Here is a 16,770-nt window from a genome sequence, read left to right as displayed (position 1 = left end):
CATTACATAACAGATCATAAAGACCATGGCGCTGCCCGAGGGATTGTCTAACAAAATGAAAGTCTTCCAGGTGAGTTATCCATTCATATTTCAAGTAAATCACATTTGATAAGCATAGTTTCTTTAGGCTGTCAACGATGTGCCAGTTTTCCTGAAAGGTGGCCCCATAGACAAGGCGTTGTTCGGCATTACGGCGGGACTGTGCGGACTCGGACTAATTAGCATTGTCCATATGATCTACACAATGGGCTTTGCCAAGAAGAAGGCCTAATCTAAGCGCTCACATGTCATGTTTTATCTATTGAAGCAAGACACTGTATTGTTAATGATTTAATTATTAAATACATGAGAAATCTACATTTTGAATGTCCGCCAATGGACATTTTTTCACAAATCTAGCAGAGCAGCACTGTTCTTCAAAATAGATTGAGTTGAGATATTTCGTCATTCCACGTCATTCATCGGTCTCTAGTCCGCCAGGATTTGAATCGCAAAGGTCGCCCTATCATCGTAGACGTTTGATAGATATCCAGGAGCACTTTCATCGCCTACTTGCAACGGAGCAACGAATTGGAAATGTATCAGCGAAAGGAGCGTCCTTTGGACGTTTTCGATCCCGTAGCCAGATTGCGGCTACTCTTGGGCAGCCTGCATGGTGCTCTTGAGGTTGCACTTGCTGATAAGATGTACAAGATATGATATGATATCCGAAATCAAACCACCCGAAAATTAAGATACCGGAAATTACTGCCGTCTACATTAAAGGTCATTATGGCCAACACCTTGCAACGCTGTTCAATTCAATTTCGCGTACGTTTCAAATGGTATTTGTCTGCACTAAAAATCGCACCAACACAACGGCCCTTGCCGCCTTTGCGGTTCAAATCTGGCGGGCTGGAGGTCGATGAATGATGGGAATGACGAAATCTCCATATATACGTTAAATGGTATTTTTTAGTGCCATTTGCAGACAAACCAATAATAAATACTAAAACTGTTTAGATATGCCGGTGGGTTGGGGGGTGGTATATTGGTATATTTTGTCAATATCATTTATCTATTTTCAAAGATATATTGAAGAAGAAAGGAATATAGAAACTTTCATATGCAGGTTTTTTTAATTTTCGCTCACAAATATAACTTGAATTCGTCAGTGTATTTACGGTATATTTATTAAATGAGACGGTATGTTTCGGAATATTTCGGACGGTCGGACGGTATATTTGATCAATAAATCCGCGGTCACACTGGTAGAAACAGAAATTGTAAAATTTAGCAAAACAAAAGAAAAAATGGAGCCCAACGATGAAGTGGTAGAGCGCCAGAAACTCGTGCCAAACGATGTGGAAACGGAGGAAGAAGCTCAAAGCCAAAGCGCACCGAAATCAGCTCAAACCCCTGCCTCGCCCGCAGTGCCAAATGTAAAGATTCCCACTTCCCCCAAACAGATAATCACACCCAAACCCCGCCCAAATCCCTTTCGTTGGACTAGTTCCTGGTCAAAGATTCATCATATCTCCATATTCCAGATCAAAATCAAAGGCATATCCAGTGGGGACACCACGCGTAGCCGGAACTCTGCCTCCTGTTCCATAGAACGTACCATATCCGAGAAGGACAAAGAGAAGGGACAACAGCCCACTGCCGCCAAGGTGACCTATGTAAACGAGAGACGACCACGCCCCCAGGCCCAGGGCGGCAGCGGTGGTGCTGGCGATGAACGTTTCGAGTTCAAGACGAGGCCACGCAAACTGCTCAAAGGTGGGTTCCTGCCGATGGAAACAGACTTACTCATGTGGTTTTCTCCTTATCTTCCAGTTGCCATGAACGCGCGGTATTGGTATTCGATCTGTCAGCTGTCTCCGTTTCGTTTTATTGATAAGAACCAGCTGTCGAATGGATGGGTGTCTATCGAGTCACTGCCCGCCCGCACCTCTTTTTAGCTATGAGTCAGCCGTGCCCCTGTCCACTTGGCCATATGGCGACACATTACGGCTAAATTATTCACAGCCCAGTCCACCCACATTCTTGGATATCTCGTTATAATTTTAATAATTGAAATAACAATACTTTTGCCTAGCACCTCCCTAGTGCCTAGACAGAGCCGGGCCGGGCCTCTCCTCGTAGTTCCGTATGACGCTATGCCTCTCCTCCCCTTTTAGTTCCCTGTGGGCCTTCGCCTCTCCTATTATATCTGGCTTTGATTTCTGCCTGGAGCCTAGCCCTCCCCTTTTGGCTTTGTGTCTGGTTGTGGCTCTCCTTTAGGTTCTGTGTGTCAGCAGAAGTCGGTTCATTCGCACGTTGTATCGTATATATTTATAGAAATTTATAATTGGAGCATTATTTATTCATAGTTCATAGATTTTTGCACCTGAATATTGTATATATAATTTTCTTTGATGATGTTTAGTTTATTAATTTTTTATGTTTGTACTTTTTCTTTCTTATACTTTTTTATGTAATTCCATTCCACCCGTATGATTTGGCATGATGGTGGTGCAGATGGTGATGCATTGGAGCCCACACACAGCAGTGCAAATAGTTTGAATGCCATTACATTGGTGAGCAGCGAGTGGTTATCCCCAGATCCCACTATCACCACCAACACCACAACCAACACCACCAGCACTATGAATAACAACAACGACAGCACAAAACCCAACCACAACGACACCAACATCAACAACACGTGTAGTAATATTAATAATAATAGCAACACCAATACACCGCGTTCGCAGCGTCGCAAACCGTCAATAGCGGCAGCGACAGCAGCAGCAGCATCGATGCCAAATGCCAGCGTCCATAGCGACAAATTCGACGATCGTCCAATAAAACATCATTCCTTTGTCTCTGAAGTGCCCGATGTCAAGCATATGGAACGTGCCCTCCTCGGCCTACTGGATGACTTCCATTCGGGCAAGCTGAAGGCATTCGGTGAGCTTCAATCGAAACAGAAAACAAATGATAGTTCTTCTAATTGAATAATATTCTTTGCTCCACAAAAACAAGCAGGCTCTGGCTGCACCATGGATCAGATGACCAAGATACGAGAGCAGCAGGAGAGTCTGGCCAAATTGCATTTCGAACTGGCTGCCGCCGAGGAGGACTCCCTGGAGCATGGCAACGAGTTCAACACCAACAAGGCTCAGGAGAATATGCTGCAGCTGATGCAGCGCCTAGAACAATTGTCCATCTCCATTGAGCAGCTGCAGACGAGTCACACGGGTCTCTGAGACTTGGCCCAGCCCCAACGGGGGGACCAACGCCTGCTCTGGCTCTGAACACGAACACGAACACACAGACACAGACACACTTGCAATGGGATTCAACCAACATGTTTTTAAACGAGATTAGCAAAAGTTTTTCATAGGATTTTCAATATAGGATTTGTGTAAATATCTAAGTTGTATGCTTAAGTAGTAGGACAGAACTCGACGATAAGCTTCTTATGCTAACTAATGTTTAGCACACTCGCAATGATTGTGAACTAATTTAGATTATATCTTTCGCCTAGCATAGCATAGCAATAGTTTCCTCAAAGACAGGACAGTGCCAAGATGTGGGTGCTACAAAAACAAAAACGAAAAAAAGATTGACCATTAGAAACATTGTTTGCGTTTCATTTGAGTGCTACTAAACAGAATTTGTTATCAGGCTTTTGATGATTCACGAATGAAATTTGTTCAATTGATTGTTTTTTTGTTATAGTTATTTGCATACATACAATACATACATAAACCCATATACATACATCGCGGAACCTATTAAAGTTATCATTTTTATAATAACACAAATATTCAGTAAATGGTTTCATAGCATTATCATTAAATGAGCTTCTTTATGTGGCCTGTCGCCTAAGGAACCTTTCCCCTCTTATGAATGTTCTGCTGAAACGGAATTCCCCATAATTGAGGAGGGTTCGTCCGGCCTGAAGAATGTCCCCATACCGATCGACAGTGACAGACGCCCCCACAACGCACCGCACCGCATGTTCCGTTCTGCATGCACAATCCGTATCGTATCGTGTCGTATCCCCCCGGAGACTCTGGATGGGCATATCAATGTCTGATGTGAACCTTTCGACAAGTGCATTCGTACATAGGAAATTTTATTCAACATTGATTTAATTTATGGATTTGTATTCCGTTGGTGTACTCCTTCAATGGCTCCACCTCCCACTACTCCTCCTCTTTCCACTCCTCTCAGGCGGGGAGTCTCTGGGCTGTCATTGCGCAGTCGCAGCACCGGGTTCTGTTCTTCTTTTTTTGTGTTTCGTTTTGTTTTGTGATCGGTAAAAGTAATTTGTTGTTCGTTCTTCTTTCTTTTTAATGTTGGTGTAAATCCGGGTTTCAAATAACAAGAACTCTACACTGAGAGAAATGTTGGAATGGGTATGATTTGTTGGAATTTTAATTTTTGAGTGGAGACTAGAAAATGGAATGGATTTAATAACAGATTGTAAATTATCAGGAGTTAAGTATTAATAGGGATTAACGAAGCTGTTAAAATCAGGACTGGATGTCGAATTTAATATATTTAGTTAAAGGTTTTAGTCTGAATTTGAGCTCATACACATTTTAGAGCACATTTAAATAACATTTTGGGAACGACAAAAACCCTCGACAAAAAAGTTAACGGGATATTCTTTCAAATGTGACCTTATCGAATCTTATCGAAATTTGGGGATTCAGGTTCAGGTTTTGATTTTGCTTATTATTTTCCATTCAAAATGGCAGATTATATTTTCTAGTGCTCATTTCATTCTAAATACATTTTGATTATATTGTTTACTAATTATATTGAAAATTTCCCCTAAAAACGATACAGAAATAAACAATAATCTTCTAGAACTCCATAATCAATTAAACATCATCCTACCCTCATTACGATTAAGATTACTTATAACTATTATTTCTATCCTAATTAATATCCCATTGCATCCAATTTCGTATAATTTCCTACAACTTTCGACCTGTAATTCCTGTAATCTTTTCTCGAGTGTACTCCCACTTGTTGTATGCCACACCGTTCCTCCGTTCCCTTTATGCTTCTCCTTCTTTGTGGTGCCGTAACTCTCGGGTTCTTTTGGGGTTCGTTGCTTAGTTAGCGGTTTAGTGCATTCCATCCAGCTCTCTGTCTGGGGTCTGGGGTTTGGAACATCATTTGCCTGAACAAGAAATGAAAAAATAAACGCTTGGACCGTCGCATCCGCTATGCTGCATACAAATGCACTGTTTGGATCGGATCGGATTGGATCGGACAGGGCGTGGCAGGGAAAACACACACGCCACATCTATCCAAAAAACAAAAAATTGCTACCACAAAGTGCCACTGCTACTCCCACCTCTCTCTGGCGCACAATCTTCCTTTCTACCACATGCACAGACATGCATCGCGTCTCCATCCCATCCCATCCCATCCCATCCCATCCCCACTTCCATTTGTCCGGCGTTCCATCACGTGCAGAGGTCGCCTCTCTTGATCGAGGATTGGACATGGAAATGGGGAATATCCGCGGCATTTGTTGTGTTGTGTTGTGCTGTGTGCCCAACCCTAGAATGTGCGCGACAAGTGCCGCTTGTGGCTCTTGCTGCTGGTGGGTGCAACAGGGGATCCGAAACGGATTGGATTGGGATCGTTGGCAGTTCATCGGAACCCCCCTTCCCCCCAGGGTGTGTGTGTGTAAAGAACCAAGGCAGGGAAAGAAGTCATTAAATATGTGTAGCGCATATCAAATTTCGAATGAATTGAACTTACTTGGCTTTTGGTCACATGAGAATTTGATGAACTGCCAAAGGCGGTGGCGAGTCGTTGATACCTGTATCTACCATAAGCGACAGAGAGAGAGAGCGAGAGAGAGGGGAAGGTGCAGTCATCGTTCGGTCTGGGGAAGGTGCACTGTCACTTGTTGCCTCAAAGGAATCCGATACTTGATTAACCTGAACTCCGACTTTCCGAGGAGAACATTTCAGGCATTTGGCTTAAAGGTCCTCTGTCTGGACTTAATCCTGCCCACCCATGAACACACAGACGGAGAGACAGAGAGACGGGTTAGGTAGAGCTGAGGAGGAGGGGCTGGTGGAGCAGTAGCTACTGCTGGTGGAGACCTTTTGCGGAAATTACGTTGCTGATGAGCAGCTGAAGGAAAAGCGGAAGACGCACGAAGCTTTTCCTACCTACAGGAAGTGCGACAAAATTCAAACAGACAGAGCGAGAGAGATAGAGAGTCGTTCTCTCTGTTGCTGGTGGCTGCATCCTGCTGCCACTGCGGAAGCAAATGGAGAGAGAACACTGGGAGGAGGTGGCAGGGGGCCTGGCTATGCGGCTGTGTGGCCGTGTGGCAGTGTGGCAGAGTGGCTGAGTGGGTGGCTGTGGCACATTGGGTTTTGGGCTGGCATAAATGCGCACACGGCGAAAAGGCAAAAAGTTTCCTGCCCGAAAGTCAGGAGGACTCCCAAAGAGGAAGTGACTAGTGCAGGGCAAGGGGTGGCTGGGTGGTTTTGCTCTCTTTCTCCCTCTATTTGTGTGTGTGTGTGTGTGTGTTATCGTTATCCCCGAGCGTTGAACGGGGCGCAGAGCAGAGGGCGACGTACTTTATTTCCTGAAAATGTCCTCGAAAATATGAACATTATATCCCGGAAACGGAAGCTGCAGCATTTGCAAGGAAGTGACGGGGCAGGAAGCAGGGGGAGGATGATGACAGGCAGGCAGGGGCATGGAGGAGGAGGAGGAGGTGGAAAGCACAAAACATGGACATGAATGTGGATTTGGATGGTTTGATTAAAGCGGGTAAACAGCGACGACTGACAGGACGAGGACCCGGCAGCCCGGCAGCCAGGCAGGACCCCGGACGAGGACCAGCAACAGAACAACACAAGTGGAACAGGACACGGGAGGATAAACGGAAGAGCGTTGGATAGCGAGAGAGAGAGGGGGCAGCAACAGAGAGTTGGACATCTCTACGTTGTCGCATCCTGCAGGAAGCGTGACGGTTGCCGCCGGCCTGCCTCCCACTCCCACGCCCACTCGCCTCGGCGTCCGCCTCCACAAAATGGCAAACGGAATCCGAGAGGCAAAAGCCTTTACATCAAGGAAATGACGGAAGCAGCTTCAGCAGTAGCTACTGGGCTCCTTCGACTACACTCGGCTCGGCTCGACTCCCGCTCCCTCTTGGACTGCCAGAGAGCGAGATGTGGGGCACACACAGGACACCGTTGCTCTGGCAGGAAATCATCGTCCCAGCGACGTAAATTAAATTCCATGCAAAGTTAATTTTTGTCACCCACCCAAGACTCTATCTCTTGGATAGATGGAGAGAGAGAGAGAGCGAGAGAGCCAGAGGAGAGATGCTTAGGACACCAGCAGGAGGGGCGTACTGTGGGTACAACTATTTCCTCAAGGCAGGGGGAGGAGATAGCTGGAGAGATGCGATGCCCCATGGAAAGCAAAGGACATGCACTATGTGGTTGTGGGATTTATGGGTGAATGATATGTTAAAAGTTTATAAATCATGGAGCAAAAGGGAAACAGCCAAGGAAGCCTTTTGCAAACGGAATAGAATGTGTGTGTGTGTGTGTGTGTGTGTGTGATGGATAAATATCAAATTGAATTGAGTTTATGAAATAGAATGGAAATCTACTTGTGTTTTCAGTTGGGAATGACAAGGAAGGATATTCCTTAAGGATGTACATTGTACATAGTTGAATTAAAGGGAATTTAAAGGCTGTAGCTTCAAAGAGAAACCCCAAAGGAATGCTTTAAGGATACAGAGATCTCCTGACATTTGTACTCTAGAATCGGTCAAAGATTCCATCTACCCCATATAGACTTTCTTTGACTTAAATTATGCAGAAACCCTGCAGAATTATCCAAGCAAATCGACTCTCTAGCTATTAAATACTTCACTATACTCGACGCTTTATTTGGGGATTTGAAATCCCTAATAAAATATCTAGAATGCAAGTCCCGAAATATTTTCTTCTTTTCTTTGGGGATTGGAAAGTCCTCAAAACTGTGTTACTTATCTTTGAAGTCCCTTGTTCCCATTGGCTACCATTCCTTAAGCGAATGACCGAGAATGCTTGAGCGAGACTGGTAAAGGGACTCGAGGCCGAGAATGCAAAAACATAATAAAAGACCCATTGCTGCTCTACCCGAGTTGAGGCTTAATATATCATGGAACTTTTGGGGAACCAAATCTCATTATTTTGGTGTTTAAGAAGTTGTTAAACTTTCCCCAAGAAGCACAATATATAACTGAGGTTTGTTGTTAGATCCCACAACTTGTGACTTTCTCAAACTCCGTTCTGAAGATCTTAGATCCACTAGAGTGAAAATCTCAAAGCTGCACTCCCATTACCAGCACACTTTTAAAGCCAAAGCACCTGCCGACACGAGGGAATGCCACAGTTTCCACAGATGCCGCTCCTAATAGCCAACTTCCTTGCGATGCCATTAGAAAAATGTTACATCCTGCCTGCAGAGGCAGGTATCCCAAAAGATGCTGCCATGCCCGTTAGCCAAATCGGGAACCACCAATGGCTTCTTCTGCCACGAAGAACGAGAGAATCTTCAGCGAGCGAAATGTGGGGATATGGGGTATGTAATTTACCTCAATGATTACCCCCTCCCCCCGTTCCGTTCTTTGGGGCAATCTTCAATCTATGGTGAATGTACCGCTAGATGCCGATGCCTGGACCATAAAAAGAGAGAGAGATCCCCAATGCGAATGCGAATGCGAATGCGAATGAGAATGCGGCGCTGTAATTGAGTTCCTCCATCTGGAAATGGTCAATTGGCAAATAGCAGAGACAATAAATGAATCTTCATCGAGACGAGGGCGCTGAGAAAGCCTGCGCCAAAAGAGATTTGTTTGGCCACAGAGAGAATGAGCTTCAGCTTCCAGAGACACAGCCGGAGCCTGATCTGCAGGCCTCTGTTGGACATTGGGATTACGTGAAAGGTGAAAGTTGTTGAGAACCGCAAAGGAGGCAAAAGGCGAGCACCAAAGCGGAGGCACTACTCCATAGCGGGTCAGGCTAAGAAACGGTGAGAAAACCGATCCAAAAACCGAACCAAAGACACACCGAAACGACAACCGAACCGGACCCCACCTGTCGGCGACCTGTTGTCGCTGTGGCTGTTGCTGTTGCTGCTGCTGTTGCAGATATTTCCGTAATCCGAATGTGGAACAGTGGCACAGTAGTCGCTTGTCGGTTGTCAGTGGTCGTCTCCTCCAGTTTCTCTTCTCGTCCGCATCCTCTCCTTCTCCTTCGTCATCCTCTTCGTCGCCAGCTTCTTCTTGTTGTGTCTTCCTCTTCCCATTTATGGCGCATGCGCGCAGTGCAGAAGTCACACTGGAGCTCTGGCGATGGAGATAGAGCTGATGATGACGCCGTCGACCCACTGGCTGACTCTCAGACCCCCATACCCCAGACCCCAGACCCCATACCCGAGGCTGGTTACCATCTTCAGACTCTTCTTCGTCGCTTTGGATGGTGCATTACCGCATTGCAAACCTGAATTCTTTGGCGTTGTCTTTCACTATAATACTCTTACGGGTGAGAGAGCAGGTGCCTATAAAGATCTAAATAGGTGGCAAGATATAGAAATAACTATTTGAAGAAGTTTGAAGCCAACTCATATAGAACTAATTGAACGATCAGCCATGATATGACGTCATTCCTTTCGAATCTGCAATAATATTTACTTATATTTATTTAGGATCCCAAGAAGTACCCATCTTTTCACTCTTTTCTGGTAAAGATATCTTGCATTTCAATCGAAACACCAATCTAGGATCAGTTTGTATGTACAACAAGTTACCTTTAAGTAAATTTTCTGATTCTCTCGAATCAAAACCCTCATCCCCTGGAAGATACTCGTATGAACTTTCACTTCCTTCAAATCTAAGCAACCATCTTAAGCGAAGATTCTCCCAAAATCAGGAGAAGATCTCTTTAGTTTCCACCCAATCCACAAGAGTATACAAAGATCACTGTATTCAAAACCCCCTCTCATTCATATATCTCGTGTTTCTTTCTTTCGTTTTTTGGCATAACGATTCCGGATGCTGTCTCCCTCTGACTCCCTCTCTATCTTTCTTTCTTTCTCTGGGGGGCTTGAGCAAAGTTTTAGTGTGCAACGCGTGGTGGCAAAATAGATTATGAATGTAAGGCAGTGGGTGTCTGAGTCGGGGTCCAAGTTGTGGCTGGTGCCGGTGTCGGGGTCTGGTGTATGGTGTATGGTATCGGGGGTATCGTTAGACGGTAGCGTGTCTGTAACACTTTTTCTTCAACACTGGAGTTTCGGGGTAGAGCTTCGGGGGAGCTCTGTGTGTCTTGATGTCTGCGGGTCTGCAGTCTTGCGTCTGGTTTGAGGAAGTTATATAATCGAGACAACATCGCGATATGTCGGCAATATGCCTCAATCAATTTAACATTTATGAGCCCGCTCTCCCCAGCCTGAAAGTTATTAACAAACCGAAAAAAACCAAAAACCAACAACAAAAATGCGAAACTCTGGCTTCAGAGGAGGCCTCTCGTCTTGGGGGATTATGTGGGTGGGCAATCAGGTTGGGACGATCGACAGAAAGAGTGGCACAAGAGACAGAGCCAGGGAAAGAGAGAGAGAGAGAGAGAGGTAACTGATCCGATTGAGTGCCCACCGAAAGGCTGTTATGGTGGTGCTTCCTCATTAAGCCCCGGAGACGAGACTGAGAGTGCATTGCGGTGTGGTGTGGTGTGTGGTGCTCCTGAGATTCCCATTAGGAGGTGATCGATACGAGGATCAAATGATCGTTTAGCATTTAAGGAGGATCGATCAACATGAACACTTTCCTGGGAATGGTTTTTTTTGGGGCGAGCAAGAGTTTTATGGTTGCTATTTCGATTGGAATCGAAGTCTTACTGATCGATCCATTAAAGGGGTTTTTATTCGTTTTACTGGAAATGGTTAGGCCATAAAAATATGAAACTTGTTTGGTGAAAAATGATCGTAGAGTAGTAGTGATCGTGCACTATTGATTTATACTATTATACTCTTTAACTGATCATAAATATATGAACATATGATAATTTTACAATAAAAATTGCATGGTTTTATATAATAATGAATTCATGGTTGATTTGGATTGGCGACATATTTAATGAGAGATTGAAGATCTTTGGTTTGGCTCTGTATTAAGTTGTCCTTAGACGTTGTTTCACGACTATATGGCTAAAATATTTACTTAAAAAGAATTAATTTTTTAAGGAAACCCCGTAGACTTTTAGGTAGTTAGAAACCTTAGATTTCACGATCCATCAATATCATGGATCATACAATATTCTTCCCAAATGATCTCTAAAACTTCTCTAACCCCATGATAACCCTGAGGATCGATGGTTTCTATCTATTCTTTCAATATCCATCATCTACTTTACTGAAGTGTTTCCTCTAACTCATTTTTTATGGCCTTCCTCTACCCAAAAAAAAAACTGCACTTATTCCCAATCGAATAACCGTGGAATGGATGGTGTGACTATCTAATTGTACAAAGAGCTACAACCAACACTCCTGATCGACAAAAAGGGAAACAGGATTTTCAATTAGAGGCCAAACAACACTCTACATCTACTCTCGAGAGTCTCATAAAAATGGGAGGAAATTTATGTATTTTTTACGAAATGATTTTTCCTTTGTCGCCGCCTGAGCTCAGAGGGGCATAAAAGTCGATAAGCCATGTGCTAACCCAAGGATAACTTCACTTCCTTTCTGTACACCGAAAAGGTTCTCATGCCACTCGATATGGTGGGTTTCCAACCTGCTGCTGCTGGCTGTCTTTGTTCCCGTTTCCCTTACGATCCTACCCAGACTCTGTAATTAATTACACAGCATTTTCATTTGGAAAGAGAAGAGATCTTCCTGCCGCTGCCGCTGCTGCTTCTCATTTGCTGCCATTTCCACGCTTCGAAACGTTCAATCTTCCAGCATTGGTTGTGTGTTGTGTTCTGGTTTTAAACGATTTCTAAGAAACGCTCGAAGAGATCGAAGAACGACAGACAGACAGACAGAGACCAGAGGCGAGGCTGAGCCGCATAGAGCGGATGTTGGGCACATTTTCCAGCCACTCTGTGCCTCATGTGTGCGTGTGCGTGCAACGGCAGCCAGCAGCCAGCAGCCATTCAATCCACTTCTGTGTCTATCCATCTCTAAGTATTCTTCCTATCCATACATTCTATAGATGCCTTCGGTGCCTCAGGCCTGATGCCTTCTCTGATGATGATGAGGCCCCTTTCTACAGCGATTATTTAATTGATAAAGATTTCCACATTCCACACACAGAGCGATGAAGATGAAGCCTGAAAGAAGCCAAAGAAGCAGTGCAGCAGGAGGAGGAGGTGGAGGGGACACGACACTCTCTGTTTATCCTGGCGGCAGCGAGGATCGAATCTCAGTTGCACAATGCACTCGAATGCCATTCCAACCCCGAACAAACTTCGAATACCCCCCCCTCCCAACCACTATCCCTATCCCTATCCCTACTATATCCCCGAACAACATCTACCAGATGAAATCTGAAACCTTTCACCGTCATTTGCTCTGGCGTTCTTGCGGTAAGGTGCTCTCGACACGCACACGCACACGCACACACATATACCACCCATACACACTCACCACAGGTCACACACCAATACGGAAGAGTGGGTATAAGTATAACCTGCCAACACTTGTGGATCGATCTGCGATCACTGATTTTTTTCCATCCCTTAAGTGCACTCTTGGGTTTTCATACCCATTGAATGGGAGTGGTATAGAAACGGGGAGTATTAGGCAGAGGAATGAGTGTGTAACAGGTGAAAAGGGTGCTAATGCTTCATTTGGTTGAATATTTCTTCGGTAGTTAATGGGTTTATGGGAAATTAAATATTTCATAATAATTTCCTTCGATCCTATTCCTTCTTTCCAGTCAATTTAAGCCAAAACTTCTTTTTTGATGTAGAAAAAATGTATCCGCGGCCATCAGGTGTTCCAATATCTGAGTGATCTCCAATGGGATCATATCGTTTATCATATTTCACCAAAAAATACCAAAATTAATAGAATATCTACATATCTATTGCATATGGCATGATATTCTATGTTAATGGATGATTATGTTTCCAGTTCTTCATTAAACACATGTACATATGTATATAATTCCATAGAGAAAAGTATACTGCTCTTCCTACAGGTCATCTTTCTATTCGATCATGTCCAATTCTGATGTATATTCTTCCTTCTTCGGAGTCGGTCGTTCCGTTCTGCTTGGCTACACTTCGTTTGGGCGCTAAATTGGAACGTTTCTCCGGGTCTGGGGTCTCGGGTCTGGGGACTGGGCTGCCATAATCCCGACCAACAACGTCGCCAGCAACGACGATGGCATCGACGATTTGTAGCCAAAGATCGATACGATATTTGAGTGTTCGTTGTGGGTTCTTCGATCAGTTTTCCGTTTTCGGCCTTTGTTCGGGGCTCTCCTGGTCGCCTTCCTTATAGAGAGGCCCAGACAGGCGGGCAGGTTTCCCACGGTTTCTTCTTTCCCTTTTTGCAGGGTGCATATTTCATATCCTGCAGACATAAACAAGGCAGAGATTTGTCGGGGACCAACTGTCAAAGGACCAAAGCAACCTTAGATCCTTAATGTGCGCAGTGGCGGCAAAAATCTTACAATTACCCATTGTTGCACAAGAGGAATGTGTAACAATTAGGCCAGGACGAGGGCGAGAGAGTCCTAGAATCTCAGGATCATCACGTAATATCCTTTACATCACAGACACACACACACACACAAAATGAAAAAGAGGCATTCAAAGCAATTCAATTATTTCTTGGGCAGGAAAAAGTGTAACGAAAAGGATAAGAGAGATCCGTTTCGATCCGAAATCCCTTTCTAATGCTAAAAAATGATGTCATGTTGTGTGGGTGGTGTATGTAGGCAGGATCGTGCAGGATCCTGCATTGGATCCGCTTCTGTGAGAAGGGCGGAAACATTTGTGTGTTCCGCCACTCCTTCTGGGAAATGATCCGGTTATAGTAAATTGTTTTGCAGAATTATTATTACAATGGAGGTGTTCCTCTAATATAAATGAGTATTTTGTTTGCTTGAATGAATGATTGTTAAAGGAATTACTTGTCAATCTCACCTTTTGATGTGGATTATAGGGAAACGCATTATTTATTAATCTTTCTTGATCTTAATACGAGTATATAGTATGATATTTGAAGGTTAATTAAAAGAACTTCAAGATAATGAATCATTAAAGTTATTCAAAAGAACTTAAGGAGAATGAATCGATTAATCATAGACTTATAGATAGAATAATGCAATCATTTAGATCTATTAGATATCTTTCGATCTAAGCTGCATTTGAACTATCCTCAACTATCTATCCTTCCATCCTCAGGCAGACATATCTCTTTTAGTGGAAAGAAAAAAACCTTCCTTTGAGGTAAAATTTCCTGTATACCCCACACTATATATCCGCTCCAGACATTGCATTTGTGTCTTATACCATCCAGACAGACACACACCTTATCGAGACACTCCTTCCAACCCACTCCCAACCCTCTCCATCTCTCAGTGCGTTTTAGTAATTGGCAAATGACCAACAAGAGAAATGGGCGAGAAATAAGAAGAACACGATGAAAATTCGCGTCTGGAAATACTTCCGCATCGGGAGAAGACTTTGTCGGGCTACGGACTACGGACTACGGACTATTTATAGAGGTCTCAGCGACTGCTATATAGTGCAGGGCATATATCAAATCGCTGGCCTGGCTGTCTGCTCTTGTCTATATGCATATTTATACTACACATAAAATGAATCTAGTGTTGTGTGTGCTCTAGGCATCAAGTGGATGCCACTTGGCTGCCTCTGGACATTGGCATATTCTATTTTAATGAATTATCTGCACTTAGGCATCGAACTAAAAAGTAAGAACTATTACTAGATGATGACTGGGTGGAATTACAGAACAGCCAGAGATTTCAGTAGCAATGGATAGAGTTCTAAGTAGGCAGGGATAGGGATAGGAAGATGTATCTATACTATGTAGACGTGCTATGGTTGCATTGCAATGATAGGCAGTAAAACATATTCTAGTGTTAATATGGGTGCATTGCAATGGAAAAATAAATCTACTAGTTGTTGTATTTCGACTATAAAAATACCCGATAGTTGGGTTCTTTTGTGACTTTTATACTCTCATACATTGAGGAAATATTGGTAAATATCACTTGTGGGGTGTTCTATTTACAGAAAGAACTAACTCTAAAATGGGAATTTTGACTAATAAATGCATTTATGAGCTTTTTAGGAGGTTGGATATATCTTCCTTTTTCTGATGACACCTGTAGGAAAATTCAGAAAAATAAGTATATAGATTCCGCTCTAAAAAGTTTCATATATATTTTGTGTCAATATTATCCGATTATAATAATTTTTTGAAGATTCTTCGATAATGGTTCAATAAATAGATCCACCAAAAAACATCCCAAATATCTTTAATATTAAAGATTAAAGATCTAACAGCTTTTCTCTTATAGATCTGCGGGGTTTCCTCAGTAGTCTTTGTGGCAATTTTGATTCCTCTAGCTCTTAAAGTATTCTACAAAATCGGTATACCCTGGTAATGCCCAAGTAACTGGCATAAATATTCGTACTTGCGGATATATGGACACACAAACGTATATATGTTGATTGGCTCAATTGGACGACTATTTGAACTCTGAACCCCGACCATGCTCATCGGCAGCTCGTCTTCCTCTTCTTTTCCTCCAAACCCAACCCCAAAGACCCTCCTATTCATCTGGAGTCTCCCCTCTAAACCCCGCTGGGCGACGCACCATGACCAAAGCTACTAATTTGGGCCAGTGATCGTCGTCGTCGTCGTGCTGTTGATGATGATGATGACGATCACTTGAAACCCCGTCGATGTCGTCGTCGTAGAGCAATCGATGGGGAAGACACCACTAAAAAAAGCATACTAGGAGGGAAGCGAATGGTATCTGGGGCGTGGGCGGGTACCCGGGGGCAGGGTCGCCACGATTGTTGGCCGTTTATGGGCATTTGACTGGAAATGTCAACCGTTTGCTTAGGGAAAAACTGGTTAACCAACAGCAAGAGAGAGAGAGAGAGGGAGAGAGAGACTCCCCGACATACAAAGCGGATGCAGTGCAACTGAGCGCATCTTTGGGTCGCCATCAACCTGATGAGAGTTCCCATTTCCCCATCTGTAGACCCCATCGCACCGAATATTGAAGCCTAAAGACCGAAGAAGAGATCTTTGCTTCAGTTTCCAGCGAAGCGGAAACGCCACAAACAATTTATAATTAAAGATTGCCAACTGGTTTTTATGGGTTCCAAATTTATGGGATCGCAAACAGATATCTGCTAGCACCTCCTCACTTCTGAAATCTTCTCGTTGAGTATTACAATAAAAGACCTTTGCACAGGTGCGGGGCTATGTTTTCTTTTTGGAGGGATTTTTAAAATATTTGGTGCCAAATTATTGGAACTAAATATTCCTGGTATTCTCCTTATCAATGCGAAAGCAAATACATTTTCGTAATTCCACAAAAGACAACAATACAATATGTATATTCGCAAGCTCTTGAACTAAAGAGAAGACACGAGTACTCGTACCGATAGTAAGACCTCATGTCGTATACTTAGGATCCGTAAACAGGTTGTCAAGCAAAAATGGGAATCCATAGAATTGTGTAAAGTGGTTGTAGGGGAATATGTC

The 16,770-nt window shown here is 43.7% G+C and overlaps 2 protein-coding genes across 5 annotated transcripts; both read left to right on the top strand.

The window, feature by feature from the left end:
* On the top strand, positions 1-366 carry LOC6589370 (cytochrome c oxidase subunit 7A1, mitochondrial). The gene is made up of 2 exons (XM_002014860.2): positions 1-70; positions 128-366. Exons 1-2 carry the CDS (start codon positions 26-28, stop codon positions 269-271), a joined length of 189 nt encoding a protein of 62 aa, XP_002014896.1. The 5' UTR covers positions 1-25; the 3' UTR covers positions 272-366.
* An 895-nt stretch (positions 367-1,261) lies between these two features.
* LOC6589371 (coiled-coil domain-containing protein 28B) lies at positions 1,262-3,678 on the top strand. 4 transcript variants are annotated; one of them, XM_026988368.1, is made up of 4 exons: positions 1,262-1,421; positions 1,530-1,761; positions 2,857-2,934; positions 3,013-3,678. In XM_026988368.1, the coding sequence occupies exons 1-4, from the start codon at positions 1,293-1,295 to the stop codon at positions 3,231-3,233; spliced, it is 660 nt and encodes a 219-aa protein (XP_026844169.1). In that variant the 5' UTR covers positions 1,262-1,292; the 3' UTR covers positions 3,234-3,678. The 4 variants fall into 4 exon arrangements, with proteins under 4 accessions (XP_026844169.1, XP_026844168.1, XP_002014897.1 ...); XM_026988367.1 differs by having other exon boundaries at positions 3,010-3,678; XM_002014861.2 differs by having other exon boundaries at positions 2,503-2,934.
* The last annotated feature ends 13,092 nt before the right edge of the window (positions 3,679-16,770 follow it).

The sequence above is a fragment of the Drosophila persimilis genome, unplaced genomic scaffold, assembly GCF_003286085.1.
Source record: "Drosophila persimilis strain 14011-0111.01,24,50 unplaced genomic scaffold, DperRS2 tig00000191-arrow-pilon, whole genome shotgun sequence".
Classification (NCBI taxonomy): Eukaryota; Metazoa; Arthropoda; class Insecta; order Diptera; family Drosophilidae; genus Drosophila; species Drosophila persimilis.
Note: the sequence above shows the minus strand (reverse complement) of the source record. Positions and strands in the feature narration are given on the sequence as shown.